This window comes from Liolophura sinensis, chromosome 11, assembly GCF_032854445.1.
Source record: "Liolophura sinensis isolate JHLJ2023 chromosome 11, CUHK_Ljap_v2, whole genome shotgun sequence".
NCBI classification, from domain to species: Eukaryota; Metazoa; Mollusca; class Polyplacophora; order Chitonida; family Chitonidae; genus Liolophura; species Liolophura sinensis.
The window spans coordinates 5,212,099-5,230,845 of record NC_088305.1 but is presented as its reverse complement, the minus strand read 5'-3'; the positions used below and the strand labels follow the sequence as shown (position 1 = coordinate 5,230,845).

The window sequence follows — 18,747 nt, the reverse complement described above, 5'->3', positions numbered from 1 at the left end:
TTAAAACTCCTTATCCCACAATACATTTTATATATAAAGAAGTATCAGTCTTCAAAAAAAGTAGCGATCTCGTAGGGAAAATGTAACTGTTTTAGAATAAGTTTTCGACGATTTGTTTGTTTTCGTCGTCTAGATACACGAGAGAAGTTGGGAGAGACGGGTATGCATGTCACCTCATCGACCGTCGATCGCATTGCACCTTCTCCACAAACGTTTACGAGAAAATCATTGGTGTTCAATAAATATAGCATTACAAAGGGATACCGGCAAAAGTCCGAAGTGGGACGTATTACGTCATTTCAATGACGCTGGACATTCCACTGCAGCGTCAACAGCGCGATGTCACAATGGGTAGACCAAATACGTCACGGATGAAACCGCTACAGACAACATTTGGTTTCGCGCAACAAAAGACTTGTGAAGCGCAAGACCTAATTCACACTAGCGCCACCTGTTGTGGGAAGACAACCCGCTGGTATCCCATTGGCATCAGGCTGCTTTACTAGAGATATTGGCGTGCTGTCCTCGTCCAATCAGCGCTCAGTTCTTACCATCAACCAGTCTGCCGTAGCATTTACCAGAATTGCCCTGCAATATAGTGCGAATTGCTGGAACATTGTGAAAATTTTGTACGTTCTCCGTTTCCTGTTGACAGACCCTAATTCTTCTCATTTTTAGAACAGATATTAACAGTTCTGAAAGCAAAATATTACATTTATCTCCCTGTTTTTTGGAAAAGTAAAGATATGAATATGTAGTTCATTAGATACCATAACCATGTGGAAAAATATTCCTGCTACGGTTGCTTGTATATTGGCTACAAAGAGCAGACGAGTTGTCCCAAAAAATTTGAAGAATTGCAGTAGTTTAGACTGGTCCAATTGCGTAAGATATGCATACTGCTGACTCAGTGTAATACCGTACGAAGTTTCCCCTCCTGAGCACCAAATATTAGCAGCACAAAGGTGATAGTTTGATTGTCTTAAGACCTGACGTCACACTACATTGAACCAATGACAACCCAAGAGATCGCAGATTGATCGATGTGATCACATGATAGGCTTCGTTCAGTTCTTTGTCACCGGGTCCTTTGAATGTCTAAAGTGTCGATAGCAGCCATTTGATTTATAAAATCTGTTGGCGTTTCAGCGAGTATCCATGAATGTTATGTTCGGATATGCAGTCGTTTTTATTATTTGAACACCGGATTGATCGGGTACGTCGTAGCCTTCCTGATACAAAGCTGCAGTCGGAGTGGGGTTTAAACACACGCCGTGTCAAGGGTAAGCCGTATGTTTTGTAGCATTATAGGCCTTTCTTGGTCAGTGAGGGTTTCCAGACTGTACTTTCTTCACGATTTTTGTAATCTGTAGGCATCAAAATAGATATCCGTATACAATCTGTCTACCAAAACGGACATTTCAGGTCAATAATCGCAAGGCCAATTCCCAAGACAAAGTTCAACGCAAACCACCAAAGAACTAAAAAAGTATGTAAATTGTGAAGTTAAGACGGAAATCATGCATAAGAGAGCAGTCATCTGTTTTCTGCGATGCTGAAAGCAAGGATATGTTCTGGGCGAGTGAAATTAGTATCCAAAGTCCTTTCTAACAGGAACCGTATTATTCTCTGCAAGGTTCAAATGTAGGTAACTTCGAATGTAGATATAATCAAATTAGCATTCTCCCAAACAGCTGATTCTCGTTTTGTTAGTGTTTCATACTGCATGGCCATTTTCAGTTTGGTGTAGAAGAAACCGTAGCTTCGTTTCGATGGGTGGGATCTTGATTTCCATTTTGTTTTAGGAAACACTCTGGTATACTTGTCGGTCTGACGCCATTTCCTGCATTAGATTGTCAGTCTGAGAGTAGATGTTACTGCCGACGTATATGACACCAGTGCGTGCAAATCTCGCGGGACTGTTCCGTTCGTGTGATTTAGCCATTTTCAATTTCTCCAGAGCATTGCTTTCTTATAAAGCTCATCTTGTCTGTCCGTTCTTTTCAATCTCAAAGTAAACATCAAGCAGTGGCGAAATATTTTGCTTTTTGAATAAGAAATAGGGATGATATTGTCATAGTAAAGTGATTCAAGTGATGTTGAATGAACAATGCAACGTGTGTATTCTAACGGACGCCTCAGTACAGACTCCCTTTATATTAGTTTTAGTTTTGTTAACTGGTGTTTTTATTGAACCAAATAATACAGTGAATATCATACTGAAATTGAATACATACAGTATTACGCGACGTGAGTTCATGCATGAAGCCTCTACCACATGTCGTTTATTTCCCCCAGGCTCTGCGCGGTTTCCTCTCTCCATAAAACCGGTGCAGTCATATAAGCGAGAAGTTCTTGAGTTTGGCGTAAAACCAAATAAATAAATATATAAATAAATAAATATATAAAATAAACCTTTATTTATTTTACAACCTGCGTTTGTGGTTCGATGAAAACATTTAAGCCGTCAGTTTTTTATGGCAAGGAGAATTCTGTAATATTTAACCGATGCAAGAACTTTCCTAAAATTGGAAAATTCTGTTTTAACAATTCCTTTAGCTAGCACAGAGTGGAAAATAAGACAAAGTCTGGACGGGTTTTTCTCTCCACCCAAGGTCAGTATGAATTAAAGTGGGAAAACGTGTGCCCATGGCTTGATCAAAACCGTAGCAAGCAGAGCCAAAAGTTTAGCTCGTCATTATAGATATGATCAAACTACTTAAGGTGTCAAAGCTGGGGTTATCTCAGATACATTATCGTCCTGACTTGTCTATGGATGGGTTTTTGATCTGTCAGCCGGCTAAAACAATATATGTATCCGATCGGACTTCAAACAGCATGCAATAAATGATATAAGAATACTTAGGACCCTGAGCCAATAATTTCTCAGACAACAATCACGACCCTGATACAATAGAGGCATTGTTATTGTTTAATGTTATTGTTTGTTAAATATCGTGACAACATTGTATTGTGACTAATTATTAACAAGTGAGGCCTCATAAATTGTATTAAATAGCACACTGCATTCCTTTTTCACCTAATTCTGCTTAAGCCTTGGCGATATGGGTGGGGGGAGGGGGCGTTTCAGCATTGACATGAACAGTTAGAATAAAGCCCTAACTGAGGTAAGCTGACATGTATTTTACCAGTTACCTGTGAACATTTGCCAACTATCACACTGTCATCGCTGCTCTGGATTTAGTTTCTCTGCTCTTAAGCCTTTCACATTGAACTATCTTTTGTTGCAATTCATAAGCTGAGATAACATTCCATGAAGACCAAAGTTTCTTAATGCAATATATCGTCCGAACCAAGATCGCCTTAACGACATCCACGTACCAGTCAAATGTTAAATAGGCATTCCGCGTGCGACGTTGTGCAACTGAAGCAAAAGAAAGTCTCTGGGGATGTCGACACAACTCATTAAAGACATTTTTAATAACCGAAGAGATCGACTTTCTTTGGTCGTGTAGACACAATGCACCTAGGAACTTTGTACAACTGGCACAGTCGGCAGACGTTTTAACTCGTACAGAGCGACAGAGGGATTGTGCGATTAACGGAATTGTAGGCATTTGATTCTATTTGATGTATTCACATAGGAAAAAAGCACACACTGATGGACTAAAGTTACTGCAAGAACACATAGATGGTGTAAAGTTACTACAAGCACACATAGATGGTATAAAGTTACTGCAAGCACATATAGATGGTATAAAGTTACTGCAAGAACACATAGATGGTATAAAGTTACTGCAAGAACATATAGATGGTGTAAAGTTACTACAAGCACACAAAGATGGTATGAAGTTACTGCAAGCACATATAGATGGTATATAGTTACTGCAAGAACACACAGATGGAATAAAGTTACTACAGGCACGCATAGATGGAATAAAGTTTCTATATGCACATATAGATGGACTAAAGCTAATACAAGCACACATAGTTGAAATAAAGGTACTACAAGCACACATAGATGAAATAAAGGCACTACAGGCACACATAGATGGAATAAAGTTGCTGCAAGCACACATAGATGGTATAAAGCTACTACAAGCACACATAGATGGAATAAAGTTACTGCAAGCGCACATAAATGGAACTGTAGCGGCGGGAATAAAGTTACCGTAAACATTTTATATCCCATTACAGAAGAATTGCAGAGCATGCTTGTGCAAGTTTGACCGCCAGTGATAAATGGCATAATCAATGAATTTTATTGTAGATGGCCGATTGGTCTATGAACATACGTTATAATATAATTTACATACATCAATGGTGGCCAGGTGGTTTGATACAGCATGCATGCACCTGTGAAATACAAACATTGAATTAAGTTTAATTAAACTCCCCATCATAATTAACTCGATTGTGCAAATTAAAGGATTTTGATGCAAAAAGAGATATACACGTGTACTTCTAAGTCATTGCGTGCACATTTTGCCTCAAGAAGATGTTTCCCAAACGGGCATGCCTCTATTGGTGGGAGTTCAGGTACCTGATGCTTGGTGATCCCTAGCCCCATTCGCCCAGCCTTATATTATAAAGCTTTTTTTTTTTCAACCTCTCACCTTGGGATCCGACTAAATCTGAAAGTGTAAACAAGCCATACGCTTGACACGTTGTGCAAATGAAGTGATTTGTCGTAGCTTGTGTGTGATGAATAAAGCGGCCTTATTTCGATTAGATTTACAACATCTCGCGTGAGAAGTTCCCGGACAAAGTACTACACTGTTCCCATTCCATCTCGAGCTTCCGACGTCACACACAATCGGTCCTCCGGCCGTCATAACTAACTGACGTTTCCCAAACGTAAATCAAGGCAGCACGCTGGGGGTGTCATATAACGAAGCTCAATCTCGCAGCGATTTTACACTACTTAAAACGACATGGCACATGAATGATGGGTTTACTTAACAGTGATTAAAAACTAAACAACTGTCTCATAAATAATGAATTAGTGTTTATGAGTAAATCTAGACACAGTACCCTCTCTCAGCATTATGTGAACAAGGGGCACGGGGTTGGGCAGAATACAGACTTGCTTTATTCATAATTACCAGCGCGAAGGAAAGAAGCATCACATCTGGTTGCACTATGTGATCTGGGGTTCAACTCTGTTGTCCGCAACGTGCTCACGAACTACTTAACATAGACAAGGTCAGTGAGCCAAAGATGTCCGAATTCTTACTACTCCCCCAAATTTTTTTATAGTTTTTCTTTATTCGTGTGTTTCCCTTGATCCACAGCAAGTCTTTAACATGGAGCTTGATCTGTTTTAACCATTGATTGCTGTTTTCATGGAGTGATGTATCTATCAAACGCCCACTAATCGCAAAGGAAATAATGACGGGCACCTGCTTTATAGAGAAGTGCAGTAAGTCTATTCCAAAGACATCGAGCATTTGACTCTTAAAAACACATAATATTGAGTTCCTTTTTGTATTGTATTCTGCATTTTTTTCTCGAAATTTCGTTTTACCTATAAATGATATAAATTATGGACTTTTAGGCATGAATGCCTCCAAAGAACAAACGACAGGCGTTATTTTTGATATCATGTCACGAAAAGCCGGTGACGTATAGAACTGTCACAGATGACGTTTTGTCGCGTCTAACAGTCAGACTACAGGCATTTTGGTTGAATTCATGTCGCGTTCAGTCTATGGCGTTTATATAGATGGTGTTTTGTCACGACCATCAGTCAGAGTACCGCTATCTTGGTGGAATTTATGTTGCGTTCAGTTTATGGCGTTTAGAGCTGTCACAGATGGCATTTTGTCACGGCCATCAGTCAGAATACCGTCATCTTGATTGAATTCATGTCGCGTTCAGTGTATGGCGTTTAGAGGTGTCACAGTTGCCATTTTATCACGTCTATCAGTCAGACTACAGCCATCTTGGTTGAATTCATGTCGCGTTCAGTCTATGGCGTTTAGAGCTGTCACAGATGGCATTTTATCACGTCTATCAGTCAGACTACAGTCATCTTGATTGAATTCATGTCGCGTTCAGTCCATGGCGTTTAGAGGTGTCACAGATGGCATTGTGTCACGTCTATCAGTCAGACTACAGTCATCTTGATTGAATTCATGTCGCGTTCAGTCTATGGCGTTTAGAGCTGTCACAGATTAGGTTTGGATTGAACCCATACGTTATGTATCTTTTTCTTCGTGCCCACCCAGCCACGACCCGCTCCCTTTAAGAGCATAGAAGTCAGCTCTTCCCTGTTGTAAGTGCTTGGGCAAAAATCCTTTTGAATTTCTCGAAACATTAAAGATTTACGGCCCTGCGGCGATATCCCATGCACACAATATAGCTGTTCTTATTTAGTGTTTATCTCGCTGGCGATAGGGGTTTGAATTATAGACAACTTCGTTCTGTATTTATGAACGAAGGTTTTTTTCCAGGCATAGTTGTAATTGTGGGTTTTTTTATAACTTTACGGTACTTTGAACGCTTGATTTCTCTCCTTTGAGTAAATATATAGGACAGTGAGGAATCGATATGTACCCTCTAGCAACTAACCATTCTAGACTGTATATGAAATTGATGTTTGCGAAAGAATATAACAAAATATAAGATGACATGTTATACTAAAGAACAACTCCAGCTACGCAAAGCTAAGCACTTATGTGGCTTTTTTCAGCGTCGTTTCCCATTTGATTTGATACAATTTCATAGTTGCTTAACGCTATAATAAAGAATTTCGGCCTATACGACGGCGGTCAGTTTTTATGGATTCGGCAAACCTCACTCCTCGGGTTAAACGACCGACCTTGAGCAAGTTACTGACGAACTTTCACACGTGTGGCGTACAGATATGCACATCATTACTAGAAGACAGGTGTTCTCAACGAACGTACGCTGCGCTGACCAAGGCCGGGATTGAACACGCTCCTCTTGTGCCATAACGATTAAAAGACAAACGTCCCCTTCCTATTTGGGGCTTATTTCATTAATCGGATTTTTTTTTCAAAGGTGTGGAAAAGTGCTCTGTGTATATCAAACTACTGGAAGCCAATACCAAGACTGCATTAGAAGTTTCAGTCGCCATCACTAACACGTAGGATGGTCTAATCCCATTATTCTTTGCCGAGGGCCGACTTTTTGTTTTCTGAAATTGAAGAGTCATAGTGGATTGGATAGGACATTGGAAGTTAGTCGGGAAGACCTTATTGTAAAATTCGCCTCAGGCTTCTGTAAGATCTCCGCCGTCACTTGTCATGAATAAAGTATAGAAGGTTAGTCCCAGGAACTGACTGAACATATAACTGATACGACAGAAAACGTCAGAGTGTATGTGCGTGTGGCCATCAAGAGCTTTTCACCTTACTCTCATCAGCTGGCTTACGTTCCCTGTGGAGAGGCGGATAACCCCGCTGCGGACTTGAGAAACCCAAACATCATCTGTCAGACCTATCCCACCAAGAATACAAACAAGCCAGGGCGACAACTTTCGCCAAAATCCAGGAGTCCTGAAACCGTGACTTGATTGATGGAATTCGTGATTGAAAAGCTTGGGGTAGTGCACAAACCGTCGTGAGTGTTTTTGACGTTGCAAGGTATAGCTTTGGACAATGGCTGCTATCTGGAACAGTTCTGGAAGTTTCGTCTGTGCTCTCTACATACAGGGGTAAAACCACAGCTGTTAACTGTAATATTCGATGATGTTTGAATGTTGAAAGCACAAGTAACACGTCTTGCTTATGCATTGCCAATTTTCTCTCTTACTCTAAAACGCTATGATACTGCCTTACTAAGTCCATGCAAAATCCAGATACATCAGGACTGATTCTGAATTTTTGTTGTTGATATTTTCACTGTCTCTGCGTTGCCAAAGTGGCATAGACGATGCTCTGAAACAGCCTATAGTTAGACCAGTGACGTCTAATTGGTTGCAATTCACAGCATTCCGTTTTACCTAATTCTGCATAAGCCATGGCCATAGAGGCATGTAAGTTGCTTAGGAAAAAAACTTAACTGAGGTAAATCGGCAAAAAGTCATATTTCAATGGTTACGTGTATGACCATTTGTCAATTATCACACTGTCGCCGCTGCTCTGGTTTTACTCTCTATGCTGTAAGTCTGTTACACTGTCGTCGCTGCTCTGGTTTTACTCTCTACGCTGTAAGTCTATTACACTGTCGTCGCTGCTCTGGTTTTATTCTCTATGCTGTAAGTCTATTACACTGTCGTCGCTGCTCTGGTTTTACTCTCTACGCTGTAAGTCTATTACACTGTCGTCGCTGCTCTGGTTTTATTCTCTATGCTGTAAGTCTATTACACTGTCGTCGCTGCTTTGGTTTTATTCTCTATGCTGTAAGTCTATTCTACTATTGTCTTGACATTGTGCATCTTAAATAATCTAATTAAAAACGTACAACATAGAGAGTAAGAGCAGTTAGCAACGACAACATGACAGCTGACAAATGGTCACAGTCCCGTTCATAAATACAGTGGCAATCAGTGTTGGTAACGGGAGCACCCGGGTTAGACTACCGACCTAAGGCAATTTACTGACGAACTTTCCCACTTGAAATGTACAGATATCCATACCATGTTAACTAATAAAAGACAGGTGGTCTTTAATGAACTTTAGATTGTGAAGACTTCCACCGTTGTGTCGTTCTCCGCTTACCTTGCTATGGACCATGTTCAATAACACCAGTAGATGAACTCGTTAAAATATCTCGGTTGATAACACAATCTGGTGTGTAAAAGAATGGATAACACTAGACAAAATGTATATATGCGTGGAGAAAATAACCCACACAGAACATGAAAAGCACGCCTATTTGTTGTCATGTTGCATATCCGAGATATGGCGGATCGAACGTAAGAAAGCAATGAAAACTAAGAAAATCGAAAGCGCCGTTATGTTGTCACTTTTAACCGACAACTCGAGAACGCTACTGTTTCTGCTGACAAGTGACTCGACATGGTGTTCGTGGTTTCTGTAACATGCCGCGCCCATGGCCTCGTAAGAATTCCGGATTAAAAGTTGATTTGTACAGTGGCCAAGTACTTCCGAACGAAATAACTGCGGACGTTTTTGGCCTGTTTTCATTTCACTTCCAAAGCAACTAAGGTTGTGTTATTCCTTTTTTTTTCTTAACATTGCCAGTACATGTGTTTGAAAGCTTGATAATTAATAACAAGGAGAGATTTGTGCGTGTCAAACCAAGAAAGCTTACCGCACGTTGCGTGCTTTATTGTACGCGTCATTCACGGCATCATTGAGGCGATAAACGATAGATCTCAAGATCGTGATATTTAGTCCCAATCCACATTGTTGTTCTCATTTATCACGATGTGTCACTCAATCGGCGTTCAATATGGCGAGTAACAGCTGCCCTTAATTTTTCTGTTAAACCTCTTAACGCAGAACAGGTTTAGACGCAAACATTCCACAGTGGTGTGTTTTTTGCCCCTGATGTTTTAACCTCTACTTCAGGTATAGGAGTATGCATCGGCGCATCTCGTTCTAGTGACAGCCTGTGTATCAGCTGCACTTTATCGTTGTAAGCTGCTTAACATGTGACTGAAGTCCAGAAGCCGCTATTTGAGAGTAAAACAAACGTAAGCCTGTATTTGTTGTCCTAAAATAGTTTCTTATGGGAAGACATATCGGTACCTCTTGACCTTCCGACACCAGTTCATTTGAATCCCATTTACTCCAAGTCCTAACTGCAGAAAATTGTTAAATTACTCCTTGTGTAATGAGGAGCATTTCCTGCATGAAGTAATTCGTGTCTAATTCTTTTCTGTCCGCGATGGCAATATTTGGACAAACTGGAAACGTAACATTCCTATATTACAAGAAATAATTACAACGTTTGTTGCAGACCGTGGCTACATGCGCCACCGGTATAGATGCTGTAGATGTTGATCACATTTCTATCAATGATGATGGCCGTACGTGGGAAGATCTTCAAGCAACCTGTGAATGGTCGTGGGTTTGCCCCGGGCTCTGTCTGGTTTCCTCCACTATAATGCTGGCCGCCGTCGTATAAGTGAAATATTTTTGAGCACGGCGTAAAACTTCAATCAAATAAATAAATATCGATGATGCCCGCATTCGTTACAGATTATATTCAAATTTATGATTTTGGTCACATTTGCCGATAGATCTTTGCTTACTTTGTTGGAGATCATGGCGACATTTGCTGTCATTAGGTACACGTTTAATCACCAATTTAACTGGTCTATATTTATTTGATTTTTTTTAATTAAATGCCATTCTCATGAATTTTTATCAAAACGGTTAAAATTAGGAGTTGATTAATCCGCCAAACTTTGAACTGCTGTTTGAAGTTTTCCTCAAAAATGTAAAACTTAGACACATCAGTGTTACGTGTGAAAGAAACCGAAGTTTCCCAAGGTAAACTACAAAACTGCAGCATATTGCGCATGCTCGTACCTGTGGTCCAGGTGTTGTAGCGCAAACATCTCCATGCGCGGCTGTCAAGCTATTGTTACGAACTGTCTGATTTTAATGCTGTGTATTCGATTCTGTGAATCATTGATAGTTACCCCAGGTGACGAGTGTGCTATAGTCTGGCGGTATTGTCAGAAAAGCCTTTGTTATGGTAGATTTATCCCCTTTACTGTCCATAGTCGTCCGCCGCTCTTTGTCTGTACTAAAACTTTGTCTGCATTGTATGGTCAGGACTATAGCACCAGTTTGGTCTGGTATGAAACTTTCACATATTTTGTCAGCCATAAATGTCTGGTCAGCATGCCGGGTACGTTTTTCAAACAGTTTGTCCTTTGTCCGTTTATGTATTTTGTAGTTGGGATAGAGTTTGTTTACAAGGTGTCGTCAAATTTTACCACCTTTTGTTTTACTTTTTATTTCAGCAAATCATGCAAAAACCCGCTGTCCGCAATATTGCTCAAAGCCTATCTAAACGGATTTTCCGGTTTATTAAAACTTGTTTGTCGTTCCTTTTTTAATTTGTTACCATTGCGCCGCTAATGGGTGAATAACAAACTTCTTACCACTTGATTGTCGAAAGCTTTCTTCAAATTTTATTTAGAGGTCTGCGATGGGGCAGTCATTGGCATATGTGCCACTTTTTATTTAAGTGTTTTACGTGGCGGTTGTATTCGTTTCCTAGCCTTGGAGCCTGTTATACAAGCACTGTCATAAACTGTTAGGATAAACCCTTGATTGAAGTATCAATACCACGCATGAAGTCCTATTTAATTGGCATCGTGAAACCAAATACCAATTAATACATTGTCTTGACAGTTTTCCTTCAGTTCAGTTTGTGGGTGTTTTTTCGCTGGATTCGTAACAGAATCTCTGTTCACATACACTGTATATTTATAATCCAGTCAAACATACAACCATCTAACAATGTTTTTCTATTCGTTTCTGCAGAGCGTGGCGAGATGGCAGCAGTGACCGGAGAGTCCTATAGTGCATCGTCTACCTCCACGATTGTGCCTAAAACAATGTCTCTAGACGCTGTGGAACATGCCTTGAGCGAGTGCAACCGCACCGTGTTCCGCAAGCCCTTCCCCAACGACAGTGAGTGAAGTCATTTGTTATTCGTGCTTTCATTTATTGATGCGATTAGCATTTAACTGTACACGCTAGGGCCGATAACATTTAGTAGGGCTGCCGAGTGTCTTCTTGAGTGGATGGAAACGTCAAGAGTGTTGTACATACACCTAAACGTCATGACCATTGATAAAACCATCCGGCAAAGCGAAGTACGCCACAGGGATTCTGCCCAACAATGCTTTATTAAGAATTAAAGTAGTTCCAGACAGATTAGAGTTTTTGAATTGAAACTAACAACTTTCCAGTTTCCTGAGATTTCGTGTAGTGCACCTCCGAGAATATCGTGACATCACGCGTTACCTCTTAAAGAGCCCTTTCAAGAGCAAACACTCCAGATTGGCTGTCTGAAACAGATGTTCAGTTTCCTGGTTGTTGAGGTCGTCTAAGTGTGTTACACAATTACCACAATCTGACGTCCTAAAACCCAGCGGAGAGGGTTCCGTGGTATATATGAATCGCAATTACAGGATAATCCTTGTCCTGATTATGGTTGTCTAAACGGATTTGGAACGACCAGATTCTTAGATAAATGGGAAACGTAGTTCTCTACTTGATTTCATGATGTTTTTGTTGTTCTCAAAGGCATTCTCTTGTTTCTATTCATATTCCATCTTGCCATACCTTATTACCATATTCTCAACCTCATTCTGTATAATTCTAAACCATTTTCTCTTATTCTCAAACGTTTTCCCATATTCCCAACCACATTCTCTAATCCTAAACCCTTTACCCTTATTCTCAAACGTTTCCCATATTCTCAACCACATTATCTAATCCTAAACCCTTTACCCTTATTCTCAAACGTTTTCAAATATTCTCAACCTCATTCTTTCGTTCCCATTTCTATTCTATCTTTCTCTACCTTATCTCTATAATCTCTACCTTATTACCTCATTCTCGTCACTCTTCATGATATTTTCTCATTTACTATGCGAGGAAATAACGTGGAACGTCAACTTAATTTGCAACCGCATTCCTTATATTCCCTAAGTTATTCTCTCCTTCCGTCATTTTAAACCTCATCCCCACATTATCAACATTATTGTTCACTCTCCAACTGATTCTGTCATTCTTGATCACATAAATTCAATCCTTTATCCTCAACCTCATTTGCCTATTTTCGTTTACCTCATTCCCCTTCATCCTCAGTCTGATTCTTCCTTTTCAGTCCCATTTCTTCATTCATCATCTCTAATCTCGCATTGTTAATCTTATTTTGTTATTGTCATCGTCATGTCCTCATTCTCAATATGAGTATGACTTCATTTTTGTCTCATTTCTTCATTCGTCATCTCTAGTCTCGCATTGTTAATCTTATTTTGTTATTGTCATCGTCATGTCCTCATTCTCAATATGAGTATGACTTCATTTTTGTCTCATTTCTTCATTCATCATCTCTAATCTCGCATTGTTAATCTTATTTTGTTATTGTCATCGTCATGTCCTCATTCTCAATATGAGTATGACTTCATTTTTGTCTCATTCCTTCATTCTTCTTCTCTAATCTCGCATTGTTAATCTTATTTTGTTATTGTCATCGTCATGTCCTCATTCTCAATATGAGTATGACTTCATTTTCGTCTCATTCCTTCATTCGTCATCTCTAATCTCGCATTGTTAATCTTATTTTGTTATTGTCATCGTCATGTCCTCATTCTCAATATGAGTATGACTTCATTTTCGTCTCATTTCTTCATTCGTCATCTCTAATCTCGCATTGTTAATCTTATTTTGTTATTGTCATCGTCATGTCCTCATTCTCAATATGAGTATGACTTCATTTTTGTCTCATTTCTTCATTCGTCTTCTCTAATCTCGCATTGTTAATCTTATTTTGTAATTGTCATCGTCATGTCCTCATTCTCATATGAGTATGACTTCATTTTTGTCTCATTTCTTCATTCATCAACTCTAATCTCGCATTGTTAATCTTATTTTGTAATTGTCCTCATTCTCAATTTGAGTATGATTTCATTTTTGTTTTAATAAATCACATTCTTTTATTTTGAACTACAATTCCTCATTATTAGCCTCATTTATCCTCATTTGCAACCCTCACTACCTCATTGTCAATCTTATTATCTGATTTGTAGCTTTGCAACTTCATTGTTAATCTTCTTGTCTGATTCGCAACCTTGTTACGTCACTGTCAGCTATATTATCTTATTCGCAACCTCGCTTCCTCATTGTCAACCTTATTCCTCATTCGCAACCTCATCACGCCATTTCCATCCTTATTATAATATTCGCTACCTCCCTTTCTCACTGTCAACCTTATTGTCTCATTTGTAACCTCATTATGTCATTTCCAGCCTTATTATCACATTCGCAACTTCGCTTTCTCATTATCAACCTTATTGTCTCATTCGCAAACTCACTATGTCATTGTCAAACGTATTTCCTGATCAGTAACCTCGCTACTGCATTGTCAACCTTATTCTTCATTTGCAACCTCATTACGTCATTTTCAGCCTTATTATCACATTCGCAACTTCGCTTTCTCATTATCAACCTTATTGTCTCATTCGCAAACTCACTATGTCATTGTCAAAAGTATTTCCTGATCAGTAACCTCGCTACTGCATTGTCAACCCTATTCTTCATTTGCAACCTCATTACGTCATTTTCAGCCTTATTATCACATTCGTAACTTCGCTTTCTCATTATCAACCTTATTGTCTCATTCGCAAACTCACTATGTCATTGTCAAACGTATTTCCTGATCAGTAACCTCGCTACTGCATTGTCAACCTTATTCTTCATTTGCAACCTCATTACGTCATTTCCAACCTTATTATCACATTCGCAATTTTCTCATTATTCGCGCTTTCTCATTATCAACCTTATTGTCTCATTCGCAACCTCGCTGCATCATTGTCACCCTCATTCTGTCTTTCATTTCCTTCATTCTCACTTTGCATCAGCACTCATATTTGTTAGACGATGATTGAGCAAATTCATCATTAATAAGTGTGACATTTTTTGACCGGCGTGCGGCACGAATACTATGATAGTGACTTGTAACAGCTGCATGTTGGCAGACTACATGTTGGCTTCCTCTCTGGCTAGCAACCTGCGGATGGTCGTGCGTTTCCGCCGGGCTCTGTCTGGTTCCCTGCCACCATAACGTTTATCACCGTCGTATAAATGATATATAATAGTGAGCATGTCGTAAAACTCAAAAATCGAAATCAACAGTGTCTGCTGAGTTGAAAGCTGAGAATACAGATATTTGGTAAGAATTAGGTAAAACTCCATGGGATTAGAAGTTATCTTTACCACGGAATCCCTGTCCTGTGTTTGGAGTGACAAATGTGTGCTGCTATGATATTTAAGGTCTAACAGGCAGTCCAGACACTGCCATATCATGGCAAAACCAGCATAAGGTTTTTTTTGCTTGTTTTCGAATGTCTGTTCCAGAAAGACGTATCGAGTCCACGCGACCATCTGGCACCAGTCGCTATTATTCCCATTTAATATCTGGCTGCCTGCTATAAATAATAACCCATGCTCATAACTGAAGAAAATTGTAAAATTACACTTTGTGTAATTGACACCGTGTAACCGAGTGGCTAGAACTTTTGTTTTTCAATCGCTAGGGCTCAAGGGGGTTGTTTTTCAAAGAGGTCGTAACGTTATGCGGGTCGTAAATACCAAGGCGGCATATGCCGTCAGTATGCGACGCCATGGTGATTAGGATGGCGTGACATTACGACCTCTTTGAGAAGCAGCCCCCAGCGGTTGCAGATTCAATCCCGGTCTTTATAGTTTGATGCGTCAAACTTCATTCGTCATTATCGACGTCATTGTCTGATCAGACAAGTTAAAATGTTGATATACATCTGTCAGAGCTGCAGGCCATGCCCACAAGGGGTATATGCGATTTAAACCCTGCGCAGCTGAATTGCTGACGTCGTTTTTCTCTGTGACGCTAAATTTGTACCCCGCGCAGCTAAATTATTTCGCAGACTGACGTCATTTTTCTTTGTAATGCTGCATTCCGTAATGCGTTATTATGACGTCATGCCACCATACCAGCGCTGTCTGTTGTCAAGATAGCTAGCATAATCTTGTATTATGTGTCACTTTCCAGACTGGGAACGGTGACTGGGTGGTGTGTCTTGTCTGATGTCTTCGGCATAATACTTCAGTGGCTGTAGCACTTTGGCGGCATGGACTTGCCCTGCCACAAGAAGACACGGTATATATATATATATATATATATATATATATATATATATATATATATATATATATATATATATATATATATATATATACACACAGCTAATGACTCCCCGTCGTCATATGACTGAAAAATTGCTAAGCACGACATTAAACCCCAAACATTCATTCATTCAAGCATCCGCCATATCAATGTCTACACCTGTGTTTGTTGTACAGGTAAACTCTACTGTAATCGGACGTTTGACGGTCTTTTGTGTTGGGATGACACTCCAGCAGGTACCAGAACAACACAACTTTGTCCCGAGTACGGAGAAGGGTTTGATCCCACAGGTAAGGCTTGCTTATCACTGTTACACCTGTATAATAATTTACTTTTCTTTTCGCCTATCTTATAACATGTTAGTTTATTTAGAGGATCGTCAATGGCGGCTTACGCAAAACTAGTTTGAATTGAAGTGGAAATTATTAGTGCAATTTATACGTAAATGCGCCATTCTTTTACCCTTCGACTATAATTGGCCCGTTGCGGTTGGCGCAAATATGCTCCGCAGTCTATTCCGTTATGACAAGCCATTTGAGTCATATACTATATATGCACCACATTGCCTATAAACTGTAATTTAGTCGCGAATTCCCATTTGATTTTGGCATATGACCCTGTATGAAGTGCTTTTAGCTGACCTGTACAAGGCACACGCGTAGCTTATGTTGTACCCTGAGCGTCGGCGTCGGCGTCCAATACCCAATAACAGGGAAAGCAACAAAATGTCCAGCTCATGCTGGCTTCCTCTCCGGTCGTACGTGGGAAGGTCAGACAGCAACCTGCGGATGGTCTTGGGGGGTTCCCCCGGGCTGTGCCCCGTTTCTTCCCACCATAATGCTGGCCGCCGTCGTGTAAGTGAAATATTCTTGAGTAAGGCGTAAAACACCAATCAAATAAATAAATAAATCTTAAAAAGTTCTACTTGTATTGAGATCAGGTTTTGCACGTATGGAGAGCTCAATAGTGTATTGTGTGTTAGAATCAACGTTAAACAAAATGTTAGGGGTGATATCTTAAAAAGTATTGCATACATTGAGCGCAGGGTTTGCACACAATAGCGCGAGGGGGATAGCTCATCTTTGATTTGGTGTGTATATATTAAATACCATAAATTACTGAATTCCTGACTTAGTATATTGTATGATCAATGTAGGACAATATGTTAGGGTTGGTATCTCAAAAAAAGTACTGCATGTATTGAGCTCAGGGTTGCCACACATGTAGGGCACAGTATCAAGAGGGGGATATTCCATCGTTGATTTGGTGTGTACATATAAAATATCGTAAATTACTGAATTCCTGACTTAGTGTATTTTGTATTAAAATCAATGGTAGACAACATCTTAGGGGTGGTACTGCATGTATTGAGCTCAGGGTTTCCAGACATGTAGAACACAATAACACGAAGAGAATATTCCATTGCATACGAAATACCGTAAATTACCAAAATTAAACCAAATGTTAGCAGTGGTACCTCAAATAGTACAACAGCTCATGCTGGCTTCCTCTCCGGACGTACGTGGGAAGGCCTGCCAACAACCTGCGGATGGTCGTGGGATTCCCCCGGATTTTGTCGGGTTTCATCCCACTATAATGCCGGCCGCCTTCGTATAAGTGAAACATTTTTGAGATCGGCGTTAAATTACCGATTAATTACCGTAAATTATCACGATTCCAATACTTAATGTATTGAGCTGAAGTTTTCGATTCACGTGTCTCCTAAAGGCGAGCTCTGTGGTAGCCTTGCCTCCCAATCCAAGTTTCTTTTCTTCCACGGGAGGTAGTTACAGTTGAGATTTGCTCTTGGGATATTTTACATAAGAAAACAATGTTGCAAATATATAATCACTACTTAAGAGTGAAGTCCCCCCCCCCCCCGAGGACACAAAAATACGTTGTTTGAAATGTGTGATTAATATTTATTACCTTAAGACTGGTATCTTCAAATGTTTTATTTTTTCCTTCCAGTTGGATTAAAAAGAGCTTTGTTTAAAATGTATATTTTCGGTTTGTAAGTTAGCAAAGTGGTATATCGGCTGAAAAGTAGGTAAAATGTTTAAAAACTACCAGTGCTTTGGAACAATCTAAAGCGGCTCACATTCCTAATCTCGTAAACTGAAAACACTACATTTAAGATATATATGCAATAGTATTGTTAGAATAATTAAGATGTACAGCATAGAGAGAAAACCCAGAGCAGCGACGACAGTGTAACAGCTGGCAAATGGTCACACGCAACTGGTAAAATACGGTCTCTTGTCAATTCTCTTAGTTCCAAAACCGTGGACACATCTTGCTTTTAGTGTTTTTTTTTTCTTACCTCAAGATAAACATACAAATTCGCAATTGGACACAATTTGCTATTATGGGAATTGTAGTTTTACGGTAACTGTACAAGTTTGCGTGCCTGTAAATGGTTCCTGTCCCTGGAGTATCTCATGAAATTCTCATGTCATGTGAACAGTTAGCGTCTGCTTTCCACCATCATAATATTGGTCATAGGCGTCCCCAAGATGACCAAAGGCCCTTCCTGGCGAGCTCTTTATGCAAAATAAATGTACACGGAGATGTACAAGCGTTGATAGGATTTGCATTGAAAAGGTTTAGTTCCGCAATCATCTCCAATAGCGCATCGTTGGTGCTGGGTCTAGCAGAGACACTCGGCGTGAGCATAACACCACAGCCCCACGGTCTAATCCAGCTATGTATCCCCCGGGTCACAGCCACTCACGTTGGGAATCACTCATAAGATTTAGGTTTCTTTTCCGTGGGAGGCATAAACTTTGTAAGTCATATTCCCTCCCCTTAGGGAGGAGACGTGCGATAGGTAAGTATGAGAAGACCGTATTATGGGGTTTGACTGGCGCCATGGAGACCGGATAAATTGCTTAGCGCCTTTTGCACTGTTTGTCCGGTAAGAAATTAGCATCGGTA

At 39.9% G+C, this 18,747-nt stretch overlaps 1 protein-coding gene across 5 annotated transcripts in view; it reads left to right on the top strand.

Annotated features, from left to right (window-relative positions):
• The window catches only part of LOC135477411 (calcitonin gene-related peptide type 1 receptor-like), a 109,985-nt gene that overhangs the window by 67,126 nt on the left and 24,112 nt on the right, over positions 1-18,747 (top strand). For 4 of the 5 annotated variants that reach the window (XM_064757495.1, XM_064757492.1, XM_064757493.1 and 1 more), the window contains 2 exons: positions 11,397-11,546; positions 15,987-16,100. In XM_064757495.1, the coding sequence (XP_064613565.1) occupies positions 11,408-11,546; positions 15,987-16,100 (253 nt within the window). In that variant the 5' untranslated portion in view covers positions 11,397-11,407. Of the gene's footprint in view, positions 1-7,614; positions 7,643-11,396; positions 11,547-15,986; positions 16,101-18,747 lie in introns of those variants that run through there. The other variant, XM_064757494.1, reaches the window with a different exon arrangement.